Source organism: Thunnus maccoyii, chromosome 10 (genome assembly GCF_910596095.1).
Source record: "Thunnus maccoyii chromosome 10, fThuMac1.1, whole genome shotgun sequence".
NCBI lineage: Eukaryota > Metazoa > Chordata > Actinopteri > Scombriformes > Scombridae > Thunnus > Thunnus maccoyii.
Window position 1 is genome coordinate 22,595,156 of NC_056542.1, and position 18,047 is coordinate 22,613,202.

Sequence of the window (18,047 nt, forward strand, 5' to 3'; positions counted from 1 at the left end):
ACACCAAGGCGTCTGTTAAGTGGAGCGGCAAATTCCATCCAAACTTTAATAGCTGTTGTTTTTTTTTTCCTCTGTGGTGTGAATACAATAGATACAGAATAAACTATATGTGCTGTGTGCCTTCACGCCAGGTGATGTTATTGTTTACATTCAATTAAGATGATTATCACTAATCAATTTGTGTGATTTAAAGTGTACTTTCCACACTGACTTCAGCTTCAGTTTCTGAAACTGAACCCTGTGTGTGTGTGTGTGTGTGTGTGTGTGTGTGTGTGCAACCTTCTCTTCTTATGTGTGTGCGTGTGCGCACATATAGATCTCTATGAGCCAGGGACTAGCGGATATGGTATTAGTTGTGGTCGGTGAGTGATCCCATAATGAAGACTGGCTTTACTGTATGTCAAAACCTTTCACCTACACACACACACACTATCTATCTGTCTCCTTTTTCTTCTTTTTTCTTTCTTTCTTTCTCTCTTCCTTTCTGTCGCCATCTCTCTCTCTTTTCCACAGCAGATAACTAACTGGCTTCCTCACTCAAACAAACTGCTTGATAATGGAATCATCTCTATTCAATTAGTGGTCTAACAGTCTCCTGTCTCGGCAGCCCAAAACACACACATGCACACACACACATACACACATGCTCCCCAGCCTTTCCTCTCTCCCAGCTTTAATGCAGCCAGACACCAGTAATGTTGATGATGGCAGTAGATGCTGATTGCTCCTCTTTCCCTTCCTCTCATTCTCTCACTGCCATTAATCAGCGGTGAAGGAGAGAGAGGGTGAGAGACTGTGCGATACAGAGGGAGTGAGAGAGAGCAAAGAAAGGGGAGAGAGAGCTCTGTGGAGTTTGGTCGGTCAGCCGCACCGGAGTGAGTAATTAACTGGCATTAACTCATTAAACTGTCCCAGATGTGGCCATGAATATCTGAGTGGTGGGGAGACACAGAAGTGAAGAGCAAGAGATAAAGAGAGAAAGAGAGAAAGAGAGAGAGAGAGAGAGAGAGAGAGAGAGAGAGAGAGAGAGAGAGAGAGAGAGAGAGAGTCCAGGCCTCCCTGCATCCTGCTGACAGCAGAAGAAGACAGAGACTGTGGAAGAAAGAAAATGTATGTGTACTGAAGGAGTGTGTGTGTGTGTGTGTGTGTGTGTGTGTGTGTGTGTGTGTGTGTGTGTGTGTGTGAGAGAGAGCTCCATGGGAAACCCATGCCTCACAGTGTGGCTCAGCCCGACATACATGCCGTGATGATTTATATACTATTTCAAGTTGATGAAGATTTATTATAAATATGCCCAAATTTAATCACTCAGTGACATCTAATGAAAACTAAATAATGTCAGATGCTTTATAGGTTCTGTTGTAACTGGCTTAAGTTTATTACAGTTGGAAGATAAAACAATACATTTTATCTTTCTGCATTATGTCATATTTCATTTTTGTACTTTTTACTGTCTGGTACTTGTCTCATCATTACCACTTGTTGTCATGAAATGTTTTAACCCTAATGTTACCACTTCAATACTACTGCAATAATACTTTTCTACATATCTGCTTTCAATGGAGTCAGACGGAAAAAAAAAAAAAAGAAAAATGGTTTATTTTGCAATTATTATCATTATTTTACATATACAGCAGTGGGGTGTGCAAACAATGAGGAAGTGAACCAAATGTCAACAGAACACAAGGGTTACATTTTGATTATCTATGCAAAGCGCCTTGTTACTTTATTTTGAATGGTGCTGTACAAACAAATGTTATTATTGTATTATGATGGTGATGACAGAACACAGAAGCTACATAGGTCAAATTCTTGTTGTCACAAGTAGCTACAGTACAATAAGCTTGGGTGTTCCAGTTGAAGGAAGGCCTCTCTATTATCATCACACCACCCTGCTGACGTAAAAAAGACAACCAGGTTGATTACACGAGCTGATTACACATCCATGGCCCAGAACAGAAGTTTGGATTTTGGGAACGGTTATTTGCATTTCTTCTTGTTTGAAGCATTTGGCTGAGTCAGACTTCTTTAAACAGGTGTTTATACTGAATTGAATGGCTTCATCATGATAAATTGTGGGTTTTAGATTAGTTTTGATTACTCACTGATTCGATGGTATTGTAGATGTCAGCTGCGAGAAAGGAAAAAAACAGATGCCACATCATAGATCTAACCGGACTTAGCTGAGTTCTTTAGTATGTTTGTGTATTCTTTCGGTGATTAGCATGTTTTTATTTAATCTATATTTCAGTGTGTCTATCTCGCTGGGGCAAATATTTGAACTTCTTGAGGTTCAATTGATTTGACTTGCCAGAGTCTGATTAAAGCATAGAAAGTGGACACACGGCTTGCATGATAAGATAAGAGAGTTCTTGTATTTTTGCCGGCTTTCCATGCACATTCATGTCCTTCTTTGCACAGGTGCTAGGTCTCTTACGAGGAAATAATAAAATATGTGCTATTCATTTCAACGCTCAGGAAATACAGCACTTATTTTGAACCACATGCCTCTCTGGCACTGTCAACTATGCTATGTGTACGAGTGATTGAATTGAAATGACTCACATTAACATTACAAATCTAACAACTGGTTGTTAAGCAAGGTAAAATATGTAAAACATGTGTTGGTGTAGGCGAAGGAACACCTTTGAAATCAGAGATGGCTGCTTGATAAATTGTCTTTCGCAGTAATTGCTTGGGAGTTGTTGTTTTTTTTTTTCTGACAGTTTTTTTTTCTATACTTTGTTTATCTAGGGTTCAATTTACAGAATGTTATATGTATACGTGCACATGTATTTCTTTTAAGGCCCCAGTGACAAATGCATCCCTTGGTATTTACCATGTTTATCCTCAAAACAACAGGAACAGTATGAACTAAGATCTCACATTAACAATATTACTGCATGTCCTCACATGGTAACATTGTTTGCATTTTTTCCTCAGCTACTCAACCTTTATCTGGAAGTAGTAGTTCATTCGTTTCACCATCACTTCTTGGTCAGCTTTATTTAAAATGTTGGAAGTGCTTCTACAGATGACCTGCGCTCCTTGAGGAGAGAAAGGGCTTAAGTAGTGAGTAAGAACTGCTTGTTTAATTACAGTACTTCAACACAAGGAGTTAAACTGCTTTGCTTTTACACAGTTGAAACTCTCGAGTGTAGGCCAGTGTCTGCAAAAATAAAACAAAACAAAGAGACATTATTCATTTTGCTGCATGAGATCTGCTCCACAACAACTTCATTTGCATTTATCCAGTGTCAGGCAGTGGTGAAAGAGAGAGAGAGGGGCGTTCATCTGAAATGATGCATGGCTGACACACTGTGAGTGATAAAAGTAATCACTCTTGATGCCATCTTTGGAGAAAGTGTATTTGTGTGTGTGTGTGTGTGTGTATTCATGCATCCAAAAGTGCATAAAGTGTGCATTCTGTCTTGCAAGTTTGTGTATGTGTGTGCATGTGTGTATTTATGTAAAATGTGCTTGTGTGTTTGTGCATGAGCATATGTGCCTAATGTGGCTACTGGTGAGCCTGCATGAGCGTGTGCCTGCATGTGTGCCTGCACCTTTTGTGTGTTTGACGGCGTCTATTAAAGTGTCATTTAGACAGACACTTCTCAGAGTCTGGCCCCAGGCAGCCTGATAGATTGTAATCATGGACTAAATTACTACTTTCCCAAGCTGTAATCACAGACTATGTGTGTGTGTGTGTTTGCGAGAGACAGACAGAGAACCTCATCATTGTTTGGCATGTGTATGTTATGATTCTAGTGAATCTAACAATCTGCCTGATTGATTTACCTCCTTACTTTGTAACTCATCTGTGCCACCACGCAGCCTTCGCTTTCACAGGATTATACTCTACATACATGGGCCATTCTGCTGGTTTACAACTTGTTATGAGTGTCTGAAAGTATTTAAGTTATTGATTTGCCTTTTTTTTGTGTGTGTGTGTGTGTTCGTCTTGGCATTAAGTCACTGAAACTCAGCGCCTTAATAATGAGGTCATGCATCTGGATAATGCCTGAAGGCAGTTATTAATGCCTTCTTTGTTTATCAAAGACCACGCTCAAGAGAACAATTAAAGAAAAAAAAATACTCTCAATGTTTGGATTTGTGGTAGTATTACTCTTGAATTTATATTATAACTGTACATCAGGTGTGCAGGTCTTATACTTATCTTATACTTTATTATACATGATTTATCAAAGCAGTCACTGCTTTAAAAAAAGCTCCATTCCTTTGATGTGACAGTGATGACGGCGCTGTCTGGCAACACCGAGCCTTGTTGAACTGTGACTCCAAACTGCTCAAGGTCCCTATCTGTGTCGAGCTTCCATCACTTGACTATTTTAAGATACCGTGGAGGGAGGAGGACGCACGCACGTACATACACACGCGGGTACAATTATAAACATACATGTGCGCTAGTCGTCCACCTGGGAAGCGCATGAACACACATACATTGCTTGCACACAATCTTTTGCCCTTTAGCGAAGCACACGATGACAAGAACTATCTTTCCTTTTAACCTTCTCGCCCCCACTCTTACGTGGTTATCGCCTCCCCTCTCAGACATCACCCAGATTATGTCTCTTCACAGCTCGACCACTATGAGCAGGACGTCGGCTAAAGGGAAAAGGAACTAAATGAACCAACGGGAGACGTCATGTTTTATTTCTGAGTTGTGACTCATGGCAATTAAGATCACAAGCTTGAGTAATGAGTTGTTAAGGAAATAAAATGGGACATTAAAAAGGGCGCAGATGCCTGCTATTAGTAATCTGATAGTTTTGTGTTACACTGAACACTTTTGGATTTATTACACTTCCCTCTAATGTAGTCTACTGTTAAGCTGTAACACTTGAAGATGACATAGGGCCTTATTTGAAGTATTGCTGATGAGCAAACACATTAACACACACACACACACACACACACACACACATTCTCTGCCCCCACCTTCTGCTTTAAAACCTACAGTATTTAATTTCCTCTGGCCATGTCTATTTGGCCAGCGAGGTGGTAAGTTGATTGGTCAGCTGTGTGCTTTTCCTGTCTGATGATTGGATTTGGTTCTCATGTGTCCGGAGCACACCCCGGCACACCGGGATGAAGCAGATTAACTAGATTTTCTGTTTTTCTATGCTTTCTCTTTCTCTCTCCATCCCTGGCACTGTTATTGGAAGAAAGTGATAATTCCCTTGCACTTCAAACACAGGCCCCTAACTAAGACTCTGCTTAAGTCTCCTCCAAGGAAAAGCTGCCTGCCTGCGCACAGATGTCTCTGATTAAATAGTATCTCAGAGAGAGAAAAAGAGAGAGTCCTCTTTACAGCTCCCCCCCCCCCCCCTCCTTCATGCTCCCTCTCTCTCTCTTTCTCCCTCTCTCTCTCTCTCTCTCTCTCTCTCTCTCTCTCATCCCCCCTCATGTCTCTCTATCTGTCTCTCTGTTAGCTTGCTCAACTGGCTGTTGCCAAAAGAGCCTTGGGCGACGAATAAATTGCTTTGGTTTCAGCAGACAGAGAAGTTGGCTGAGACAAGCTGAATCAGTGCATTAGATGCGAAGGCCCCCTCATAGACTGGAAGTTAGCCTTTAGCACAATCATTGACCGTGAGTGATGATTATGTCTAATTGAAGGAGACTTTCACTACCTGTAACACAGCTGGGGGGCCTTGAGCATATTGGACAGAGGAAAACAGGGCAAGGAGAAAAAGAACAGAGTGTGTGTTACAGGAGGTGGTGGGGGCAATGAGATAAGTTACAGAGGGATGGAGGAAGATAGATGTGGGAAGTAGAGGAATGAAGGAAAGGTGGATAAAAGATGAACTGGCGTTGAGAGGAGGAGGAGAGAACTGCTCTACAAATTAGAGGGATAGCAACATTATCCAGTGGTGGCATTTGTACAATGGTTTATACATTTTAAAAGTCCTCTGATGAAGCAAAACCAACACGCTTCTTTCATGTAAGGCCTGTAGATATTTAGCTGTCAGCATTTGGGTAGTTGAACAAATCTGGTTGCTAAATATGCATCAGCTTAAAAAGCTGCTTTTAACAAGGAAAATGTGTGCAGAAATTAGAGCTAACAAAGGGGTTTCCAGCCTATCTCGCAGCCTTTCAAATCGCTCCTAAAACCCATATAAACAGTGTATTTGAATGTGACTGGACCAGGGCTCGATATACAATATGCAAATGCTTCCAAGCAATTTAGAGGAGAAAAAAATCAATATGTTCATTGTGCATCAGCGGGCAAAAAAAAAAAAACACATTCTCTCCAAATTTGAACACTGGAAATAATAGGATATCGTGCCATTTTCTTCAGGCTTCATTACAGCTAGTGTGCCAGTGTTGGGAAGTGTGTGCATGAGCATGAGTGCTTGGGAATATGAAGTTGCCCTTTTTTGTTTGTGTGTATGAGCTTGTAGATGCATATGTGTGTGTAGATAGAGTGTGGACACGTGCATGCTTGTAATTGCTTATGTAGGCCCAGTGTGTGTGTGTGTCTGTGTGTGTGTGTAGGAATGAATGCTTGAGCTGAGCAGACGGGTGCCAAAGACAAAAACAGCCACAGTCACCCGCCGCCCCCCCCGCCGCCCCACCTCCTCCTCCCATCCCTCCGTTTCCACATGGCACTGGGCTCCCTGGCATGAACGGTGGCCACGGGAGTCGCTTCAGATCATCTAGGAGGGTATTGGATGGCCGTGGCTGCCTTTTGCAATAACCTGGCAAGGTCCAAATTCATTAGGGTAAAATTTGGCCCTGGCTGTAGCACTGTTAGTGCCCACAGCATTTGGCCCTGCTGCGCTGTGCTGCGCTAGACCGAGCTGCGGAGCGTTTTTGCTGGATCCAGAGAGAGCCATTAGCGGCTGCTTGTGATGATGGTTATGCTCCCCAGTGTCAAACACAGATAGTTGCCTTTGAATGATTTGAGCGATTACCCTTTTCACACAAGCTATGGAATAATGGGTTAGGTGAGAGAGCGGAGAGGAGAGCGAGGAGGCAGAGGGAGGGTAAAAGAGTCACGGAGGGAAGAGAGAGAGAAAATTGAGAAGAGAGCTTTAGATGGAACAGGTTCCTGTGTCATTTTAATTGAGAGAGTAATCTTTTTTGAAACTCTGTAAAATAAATGTATTGTAATATTGTCCTTATTCTGCTTTCTGAACCTGAAAAATAGCATCAAATAAAGCTTTCTGAACAAATAAAACATCATTTCTTACAGATGAAAATAACACCAGTGCTAAATGCTAACATACATTTGGCAAATGTAACCTAACTTAGCCACAACTAAACATTGCTGTTGATTTCATACTGAAGAAAATACTTAAGTGACATAACAATCCTACACATATATAGCCTATGTACACAATTACATCCTGCAAGTGCATTGGGTTTTGTTCCTCTCCTGGACATATAATGCATCAGGACAACAGTCTGTATAAAAGTGAACATTTAAAAAAAACACTTCCCTCAAAGACTGGAACATTGAGGTTTACTACAACTTCACCTGACTAACATTATGTTGACATGTTAGAAAGTGACAAAAATGTTTGCAAGACAATAGTCTCACATCTAATTCAAGCATACCTGTGTCTCAGTCCACTGTCAAACAAAAGGGCTACCTGTATGGCCCTTAAAGATACTAATAAGAGAGCAACGATCCTTCAAAAGCTTGTTCTAATATACAACAAAGTGTATATTAATGATGTGTGTACAGTGTTAGCACTGTCGGACGAAGCTCTATAAAAGCAGATTCTCATATATTTTTCAACACACTCCTCATACAATAGCAGAAACATTTTCATTGGCTGTATTTCACCTGACCACTCAGCAGCTAGTCTATTACACCGGAGGTGCTTTGTGTCTGGTGACCGGTGAAACACCAATGGGCCTGGTTGCTGACTTCAGAGAGCAAAGTTGAATCAATACTTTGCCAAAGAAAGCAAACAGAACTGAGGTGCTGACGAGAACCTGCCCTCCAATCAGAGTTCACACTGTGCAGTTTTTGTGTTTCTTTCAGATTTTGCTCCTCTGGGGTTGCTTGCTTGGTTGAAGTTTACAGCGATGCGATCTGAAACCTACAGGCTTTGCTTTAATCTTTCTGTCTGCCTTACAATGTGAAAATACCATTTTAGTTTGTTACTGTTGTCTTTGTTTTAACACATCTAAGATCTTTGTTTTTTTGTCTCCAACACTTTTACCTGTAGTGCTTGTTGCTAAGACATTTTGTCTACCTGACTATGTTGTTCACTTTTGCACTGCCTCTTAGTCTTCAGAGCAGCAAACTAACGTTTTTATCTAGTGTTTTTGTACCATAACTCTGGCATACCTTCAACTTCTGAATCAAGCTGTGAAACGATTGCTCTTGTTCAAACATGCAGTTATGCTGTTAAAACTGTAAATTCTTCTCCACTGAGGTGTCAGCATGCGTACTTATACAATTTGTTGAATACAGGTAGAGGTAGGTATTTGAGTGCACCATGAATCGCCTTCTTTGCTTCTTCTCAATTAAACAACGATGAATCCACAGTCCGCTGAGGTGTCTTTTAATTGTGTTTGTCATACATTGATGCTCAAGGGATGCAGTGGTGCTCTACGCTGCTGCATACACGGCTTGCGATATTTTCTTATAATCTTTTGTCGGTTGCGTATGTTTACATGATTCTTCTGTTTTCAAATTGTGTTGTTTTCACTGTATCCTGTATTCCCTGATAAAACTGCTTAATTATCTTCCCAGAGCTCATTAAAGTTTTAACTCATCTATTTTATATTAGGGGACCCGCATTAAGAACAATGTGTGCGGCACTTGTGTACAATTATAGATGCATGGTTACCACGGTAATAAGGTGGCAGGTTTAATGCGACGACAAGAGTGTACTGTATACAGTAGACATGACAAAAACTCACACACAACTGCAAATGTCACATGTGTCTATGCACTGAACAACAACAAACCCACTGCTCTCACATCACAGACATACAGCACACTACACACACACACATATACAAGCTGGGAGCACAAGTCCTCAGACAAACAGCTGGCGCAGATCTCCAGATGGACAACAGCTCACAGTGTTAACTGAATTATAGATTTCATAACACAAGGTGCCTATACAAATATACTAGAGTAAGATGAGCTGATCAAGCCAAGCATGCAAACAGCATTGAATGTGTCTGTGTTTGTGTGCCAGGCTCATACTATATGGACCCCGTGTGCCTGCACATGGTTGTGTAGAAAAAGCATGTGTGAGTTCACATTCACATACATGTGTGTGCCCATCCCACCCTGCTGTACAGTGGAGCAGCGCCATAAACAGGGGGCACCTCTCCTATTTGATAACAGATAGGCTCCCGTAGGATCAGCCATTATTCCTTTGCATTTCGCCGAGCAAATGAACTTGACAGATGGCTGTGTCACCCAAACCCTTGACTACCAACCTGATTATGCAGAAAACAATACAATAGAATAGAGCAGGGGAATCATTATCGAAGGTAGGGATTGTGAGTTCGAGAGCACACCCCAACACCTCACCCACAGTTGAGGACAATGCATCGCAACCGAACAGAATTACACTTGTGAAATTGAACAGCAAGAATGAGTTTAACATAAACTGGGTTACGGTCAGGCAATCTGTCATCAGGCTAAAGCCATTGTCTAGGGCTGCTTGCATGGCATATGAACTCATCCGTCATCTCCAGCTCTATTAATGGCTGCAGCTCAGGTTTTAAACTGTAGAGGCATACTGGCTGGGGCTAGGCTCCCCAGCTGCCTGTATATACTTTATGAGGAATGTGTCATTTTATGTACCGAGTATGGGGAAGTGACTGAGTGAGATTGGTGTTTGGTGAGGCCTAAGGTTAGGTAAATATGTGTGTGGCTTACTCTGCAGTCAAAAAACTCTAAATATATAAAAATGTATAAGATGTATAAATTTGATCTTTTTATACGTTGACTTCCCATGACTAGTGTGTGGTATCTAATGAGTTCCAATGTCATTGAGTTTTCTTAATCTGTAAAGGAGCAGGACATTCTAAAACATGAAACTCAACAAAACTAGAAATGCAAGTTTTTAGCAAAAGTGGCATACAGGGATGGGTTGATTCATCATCACACACAAAACATACTGTACACAGCAGTGGCAGCTGGTGACTCAAAAAATTGGGGAGGACAGGAGGAAAATAAACCTACGGCATCATGTTGTTTTACACTAGTTGGCTACTTATCTCTACTTTCTTATGTTCAAGTTATGTTATGTTCTTATGTTCAAACGCAGGGCCATGCAGAGACATTTAGAGGAGCAGGTGCTCAGAGTTAAAAAAGGGGCACATAAACAAGACTGTAAAACACCATCCACCAACATAATTTATAGCACAACCTGTTGAATTATAGCAACCCATATTCAAACAGAATGTAACATGGAATAGGACACCAAACTGTATCACACTATATCATTGTCCAACACAAAATTAAATTGGAGGTGGGAACAATTTTATATGCCATTCAATGAATGGCATGTGTTTCCTATGTATTTTCTTAGTATACAGAAATAAAGTACCACAGAGCTTATAATCTCATCCAGGTACAGATTAGTGCTGAATACTAGAAAGATTGAACACTGAAACATTCACAGATCTAAAAGTGTAGGTTCACATTAAAAGGTATTATTGCATGTATCAAATACATGACTTACACTCTTATCTATATGCAGGACATACAAAAAGCTACAAAGCTGACAGTGTTAACACTGTTGTTATTCTAGTTGCTTTTAGTAAGCTATTTAAAAAGTTACTATACTTTCTAGTTACTTTAAGCTTACTACTCGTATACAGCTCAGCTTAAAAACAAATAAGAAGGAAGAAACTCTCACAAGCAAGCAGCCAGACCTGCACACAAAATCAACAGGTGACTGAACAACCCCTCAATTAAAAACTGGATCAATCCCAATTGAATCAGACTCTTTCCATGTGAGTCCAGACAGCTCACTGTAACTCCTCAACAGCCAAAAAGAGACATTTAACCATCAGAGAAGAAATTAGCGACCAAAGAGACAGAGAGAAATAGAGGAGCTTTATCTGACTCACGTTTTCTGATGTCTTCTTTCTTTCATGGTGATGAAGTATCCATGTCATAACGTCCCATTGCATTGGTGGCTGCTGGTCATCTTGTTTGTTTGTTTACAGAACTTTGTCGCTGCTGTTTAACCAGTCTGATATCATTGGCAACAATGACAAACAAGCTAACCGTAGTCCCGCAGGATGTCCCGCCCGAACAGCTGAGCAGCAAGGCCCGAGGCTGAGCCAGTAGAGATGGACAGCCCGTCCATTCGCTCCCTGGCGTCGTCCTGCCGCTGCCGCGCCCCCAGTCCCAATCCATTTTCCCGGTAGCTAGCTCTTGCGTTGGCTAATGCAAGCAGCTATCTACTGCTCGATAAAAAAAGGGAAACGTAAATCTGAAAAAAGGGCATTTGGACTCTGTTGAAAAGGCCTAAATAATGTGTAACTTTTTTAGTGATGTGTTTAAAAGTAATATTAGTTTGCAATTTGCATATTCTGAGTTATTTTCTAATATGCGACTCATAGACTGTATGTATATCCTACCGCTATGGAAAAGTGAAGCCAAGATGTCTCCTTCCCGGGAGCTGACATCTTGCTTGTGTGACGTCATTTGGAGACAGAGTCTGCGCAGTAGAGTCGGGCGGCGGGATGATGCCCCACGGAACACGACCCATCAGCCGTTCCGCGGCCTGACGAGGTTTGAGAGCGGTTGTCACAGCTGTCAATCATGACGTCAGACCCCCCTTTTTATATCGTCAAATAACTAATTAAAAACAAACTTATAAGGCAATTGAGCACTTTGAAAATCATCAGCATGATAAGAATTACCTGCAGTCAGCCACCAGGGGGCGATCGAGATGTTTTGGCTTCACTTCCGGGGGGCTGCCATGAGTCCATCTTTATATACAGCCTATTATGCCACGTCATGATTCTATCTAACACTTTACCGTGATGAAATTCGGAGACTGTCACTGGACCAACGCGATGTCAATATTGTGTTCTGGTTGTTGATTGGTTAGAGAGGTACTCCCTTGGAGTGTCATTTTACGTGTGTTGGCCAATAACAGATTAGCATGAATAAAAAGTATCCCGATCCCGCCCTAAGGAGGACAGTAGGAGTGTGTCCTCCTCCGTGGTCCTCCTCTGCTCTCTTCTCACTGCTTTCCTTTACCCTATTGCCTGTTGAATTTTTTTAATCAGAATTTCAATAATGAATTTTTTCCAGAGAAGATAATATATATATATATATATATAAATTGGTTTCTTTAAACCAATTACTCGTTTTTATATTTTGATCTCCCTCTTGCCTCTCAAAAATAGAGGAGGAGCAACCTATGGACAAGCCTCCTCTGGTACATAGTATTACATGTGAAGAAAACAACAGAATTACTGATTATTGATTGTTAACTCATTGTGTGATTACAGCTGAGAAACTGACTGCCTACACTAAAATATGTCCAATGTAATCATTGTGTCAATCAAATGTTGTTTATTTCACCTTTCATTCTCAGAGCCTGGTCCAACAGGTCTTGTTTGACTCTGCCTTGTCAACACAACTGCTAACACAGAAGAATTTGTGATCAACTGAAAGAAGAGTCCTAACCTAGCGAACAGGTGCCATACTTGGGCAGATGGACAGTGCACACCCAGAGATAGAGTGCACTGCCATACAGAACATATATTGTGGACTTCAATGAATCGCCACTACATGGGTGCTTTCCATTTCACCCCGTCATCATGGGTCATATCTGGAGGTGGATCTCTGCTGTTTCATTTGGCACTGAAAACCTTATCAATAACTTCATAGCAGTGAATGGGCTCATGATTGACTAAACATGTGGACACTGACAGGCTGTCTGTGAAGCTGTATTAGAGGACAAAGCCTGTGTTCATTGAACTCCTGTTACAATAAGTAACCATTTTACCAGTTATATGAAATATGTGTGTGTAAATCATTATTTTAACATACGCACTGTATGATATTTGCATCTTTAATACTTTCATATACTTAGTTAGGTAGTTAGTGGTTTATTTTGTATGTATTTTCATATATTTTTGTTTGGTTCTTAGTAATATATAACAAGTTATTCTTGTGTAGGAAATGTGATTTTTTGAGTTTCACAAGAATTCTGATCAATATTCTTTAATATAGATAGATAGATAGATAGATAGATAGATAGATAGATAGATAGATAGATAGATAGATAGATATTTTACTTTGTTTTTTATTACCAAAAAGATAATGTGAAGTTATCATTTGTGGCAATGATAATATGAGCATGCTCTGTCTAAGAAGTTGCATTTTTCTCTCTCAAGCAACATGAATATTGTCTTGCTAATGAAAAACCACATACCTGCGTTCCAATGAGCTGTTGCCCTCACCCTGAGGCATTTTTGACCTCATCCCCACCACTTGCATAAACACAGAGCCCAAACGAGACCGCATTGCACACATTCTCTCAGTCCAGGGTGTGTGAGTTTCATTAAGTTTGTGTTTGAATAGGCAAAATAGACTTTCTCCGTCACTCAAAACATTAAGCTGTTAAGATAACAAAATGAAGTGAATGTGCCTCTTCTTTCACACTGTAACATGAACTTTGCTAGTGTAGTGGCAAGAGTGTACTTTACTACTTCAACCTCATATTCTGAACTTGGCAGTTTGGTCAAAGTATTTGTGAAGCACGCAGTGTAAACAAGGCTTAACAGGCCCTGAATGACATAAATAAGAAGCCTCGAGTCTGCGGTAGGAAGTTTGTTCAACCTGTACCGTTTCCCCTCCCTTCAGCGAACGTGTTTCCCTCCCCATGCTGTTGACAGTGTGTCACGCTGCGTTGCCAACTTTCAAAGCAAACCAACAGTAGCCTTGCATCAGTTTAGCACCACAGTGTTAGGTATGTACACACAGCAGCTCAAATCAAAGACCTTGTTTGTGCTTCAGCACAGTGCAGGTTTTCAGTGGGGAGAAATAAACCTTAAATAGGAAATCTCACACTGTCTTGTAAGTGGGCTAAAGGAGGTGCAGGCTGAGATGAGGTGAACAAGTAAGGAGTGAGGGAAAGGGAAAAAAAACCACTGTCTTTAAATGACTTCGATCTCTGGTGTGATGAATCACAGAGTTGCAAATCCCTTTTTAGCTAATTGCTACCAGCATGTGAGATTTCTCCCCTACTCCTCCACCATGTTCAATATCAATTTTCAGGGCCGGCAGAGAAAGATAGCCCTGGTCTGTTCCCCTGAGTCTCGCCAGTGGCCTCGCTGATAAAAACTGCACTAACAGCACTTAGCCATTTCAGAGACTGGGCAAACAAACACACATACACACACATACACACACACAGACTCTCTTATTCACAGCTGTGTGCGGTAATGAAGGAGAAAAGATGGGCCAATCGAAGTGAAACAGGGAACAGGCTGGTGTCATCTGCTCTGTGACCTTCTGAGAAGAGTGTGAGTGTGAGTGTGTGTATGTGAGTGTGTGTGAGTGTGAGTGTGAGTGTGTGTGTGTGTGTGTGTGTGTGTGTGTGTGTTCGCTCTCCTCAAGAAGTCTGGAGGTCAGACCTGTGCTCACTGAAGGGAATTAACATTTGTCTGCTTCGCTAAGGACAGGCTGTCCCCCATGGAGAATGCAGGAATTGTGCGCAGATTGGAGAGCCTTAGCCTGTTTTCATTGCAGTGTAGTTAATGGTCATATGGTATGCAATTAGTTTTAAGATACTGTATAGTGCAAGTTAGTTCAAAGAGAAACTATTGTATAAGGAAATGAGATGGTTCATCTTAAGGGAGTTTATCCTTTAATGTTGAATATGAAATGGTATAGAAATAGAGGGAGTAGAATGTATTAATATTTTGACAACCTAACTTTGCAAAGTTACTATACATCTACTGTGTTACAAATAATGTAAAATGGCTAAAATTCATATGTGCAATGGCGATAATATTCATAGCATTAAAGTGCATGTTTGTGTGTGTTGTGTGTGCGTGTGCTCCAGCGGCAGCTTGCCCTTGACCATACTCAAGAGGAGAGGCGACACAGCAGAATTCCCCTGACACCTTCTGCTCCACTCAGGCAGCTGCCTTGACAATTAAAGGACCACCTCCACCTCAGAATCCATCATAGAAAAGTGTGAATCCAATGTACTCCAGTCAATAACAATAGCCATGCACTTTACAAGAGTTTGTGGTGTGTATATGTGTCTGTGTGTAAGAGAGTTGTGTGTGAGTGTAAACTAGCAACCTTAAATATTGTCTGTAGTACGGTGAATTGGTGCCCTGCAGTGGCATGGCCAAGAAAAAAAAATGGATTTGTAGATTACGACCTACCTAGATTGATGATTGCTTTATTTTTAGTGTCCCGTGAAGTTCAGTCTTTCTTTTCCAAGTGTAGTTATATAATGGAGGCCAGGTCTTGGCAATCCAGAGATTCGTGTGCTTTGATAAACTGTCTTCTCTTAAACCCAAATTATATTTTCCGTGTCTGTGCGATCGGAGGGGCTGCATGACATAAATTTAATCCTCTGCCCATATCCGCGAGGGTCCGCACAATCATAAATTATGGGTTCCACGTGCAGTGTCTGTGCCAGCAAATGTGTGAACATATCGGTGTATGCAGACACCCAATGTAAACAGAACCGTGTACATGTAACTCGATGTAACTGAAACCACTGACGCTGGCTAGTTCATCAACTCTTTGCCGTGTGTTTTGTTGGGTGGAGGAATGATGGTCAGGAGGCCTGCATCTATTTCTGTACTGTCATTCATTGTCTGTATGCAGTCTGGGAGTAGAATATACAGTATATACTGGTCAGTCGTACAGTTGACTCGCCACAGTCGGCTTAGACCCAGAACATTGTAAAAGATCCACAAGTTATTTTAGCTCAAAGGCTAGCTAGCTAGTTCACTAGAGTGCACTATTCCATGTTATATGATCAATTTAAGTACTGTAAAATGCAAATACAAAACACCCACTCATTAGTACTCCGTGGTGGCATGTCAAAAAGTATGTTTGTTCAAGCTGAGCAACCTACCAGCGATTTTTAATTGAGAGAAGGTGCCCCATGAGCCAATAATCCAATACTACTGGATATATGGCAAGTACAATTACACACTGTACATACCTTGTTATATGCACATCCACTCTCCGCATCCGTTTAATGGACCGTATAACTATAGTCCATAGTCAAGACTTGACTTGATTAGATAACTATAGTTTTAGATTTCCACAATGTCTCAATCTTCCCAGCACCAAATAAAGTAAATACTTCCTCTCAACTAGAGCTGTTAACCAGCCAGCTCACAGGCAATTCCCAAAATTTTTGTCACTACTTCAGTAACAACAGGTATACAGTATATTGAGCCAGTTTGCCTCGCACAGTTCAATATCACTACTGGGCACACTTGGGTATGTTTATCTGATGTGTTTCACACACTTTGCTAAGTAAAACACATTAAACTTAAAAACTAACTTAAAAAAAAAAAAAATCTTAACTCATTGTAACTCATGTATTCATTCTTTGTATTATGGAAAAATAAAAAGTCACAAATTACACTACCCTGAAACACACACCACCACTACCATCAGTCAGTTTTGCTACTGTATTGTAGAACATTACACTACATATGTGAATGAGTAGCCAGAGAAGGTTCAAATGATAAATTAACATCATTATGCACCTCCAAGCCATAGTGGACATTTTACCTTTCTCTCAACCCCTTCATGTTTTTGTTTCATCTTTGGCTAAGAGGCTTTTTGGGGGCTAAAGTCACCTACTCCCCTCCCTGATTATGCAAAAAGCTTTTAAAAGAGGCAAGGTGGAGGGAGGTTTGAGAGATCTGTGGCCTTCGCACCCTGCTCCCTCTCACCCTCTCCTCTTTTCTTCACTCTAATCTGATTTCTAGCAGGCATCTTTGATCTAGGCATGGGCCAGAGGAAAGCAAGCTGCTGGGGCCTTGCCTCTACAGATGAAGTGAGTATGGAGATTAGCAGCCTTCCCTTACAGCTTTAGTGGCTAATACCTGATTAGGGCCCCGAGTCAGCCAATTGTCTCAATGCTGGCTATCAATGCTAGCATTGGCTCTAAAGGGAGAGTGGGGGGGGGGTGGCGGGATGGATGGAGGCGAGTGGAGGAAAGAGGGATGGAGTAGTAATGGTGGTAATATGGGGGAGAGAGGGTTGGGATGAAGGTTGATTCCGTAATGGATACTCATTTTATCCCACCCCACTAAGAAGATTAGGCCTTGGGGTGTCATATTAGCTGTGCTCTCTGGGCCTTTGGTGGTCCATGCAGCTTTCTAGTGGTTCTCTTCTCTTCTCTTCTCTTCTCTTCTCTTCTCTTCTCTTCTCTTCTCTTCTCTTCTCTTCTCTTCTCTTCTCTTCTCTTCTCTTCTCTTCTCTTCTCTTCTCTTCTATGTTGTGGAATATTGTATTGCATTACACCGTACTACTGGATCACAAAGGCTCTGAGAGTTAAATACCCCCCTTTCCTTTTAAAAAAATAAAATAAAATGCTTAACATCTGTTTCAAGTTAGAGAGAAATTCTCATATTTAAAGGAATAAGCTACACAGTGCAGACATTTTAATAAGAGATTGCAAGACTCGTTTGACGTATGAAGTGAGAGACATTGCAAGTGCATTTTGGAAAAAAGACCACTTCAGCTCTTGATAATGCTTGCCAACAAATGACACAACACTTTGTTCATTTTCCAGGTCTTGCTTGCTTTTCTTCTAAACTATGTTTAGGGAGTGTTGTGTCTTAATTAATGAATGTCATATCATTAATTCAAGACCAACACAATCTTGAGTGTTCTCTTACGTTGACAGTGGAGTGCTCTGAGACATACTGTACCTGGCATAGAGGCCAAACGGGAGGCCATGAAAGTTTAAAAAATGTGTTGAGATAGACTGTAGACATCTCATTCCAGTGGAGGGCTGTAGCTCTCTCTCCATCTTGCTCTCTCTGACTCTATCTGTCAGTTTAACAAAGACAGAGCAGACCTTTGA

The 18,047-nt window shown here is 41.2% G+C and overlaps 1 protein-coding gene across 1 annotated transcript in view; it reads right to left on the minus strand.

Annotated features, from left to right (window-relative positions):
• The window catches only part of irx2a (iroquois homeobox 2a), a 116,800-nt gene extending 105,425 nt beyond the window's left edge, over positions 1 to 11,375 (minus strand). The window contains exon 1 of the mRNA XM_042423185.1: positions 11,077 to 11,375. Coding sequence (XP_042279119.1) covers positions 11,077 to 11,139 — 63 coding nt within the window. The 5' untranslated portion in view covers positions 11,140 to 11,375. The remainder of the gene's footprint in view (positions 1 to 11,076) is intronic.
• Between the last annotated feature and the right edge of the window lie 6,672 nt (positions 11,376 to 18,047).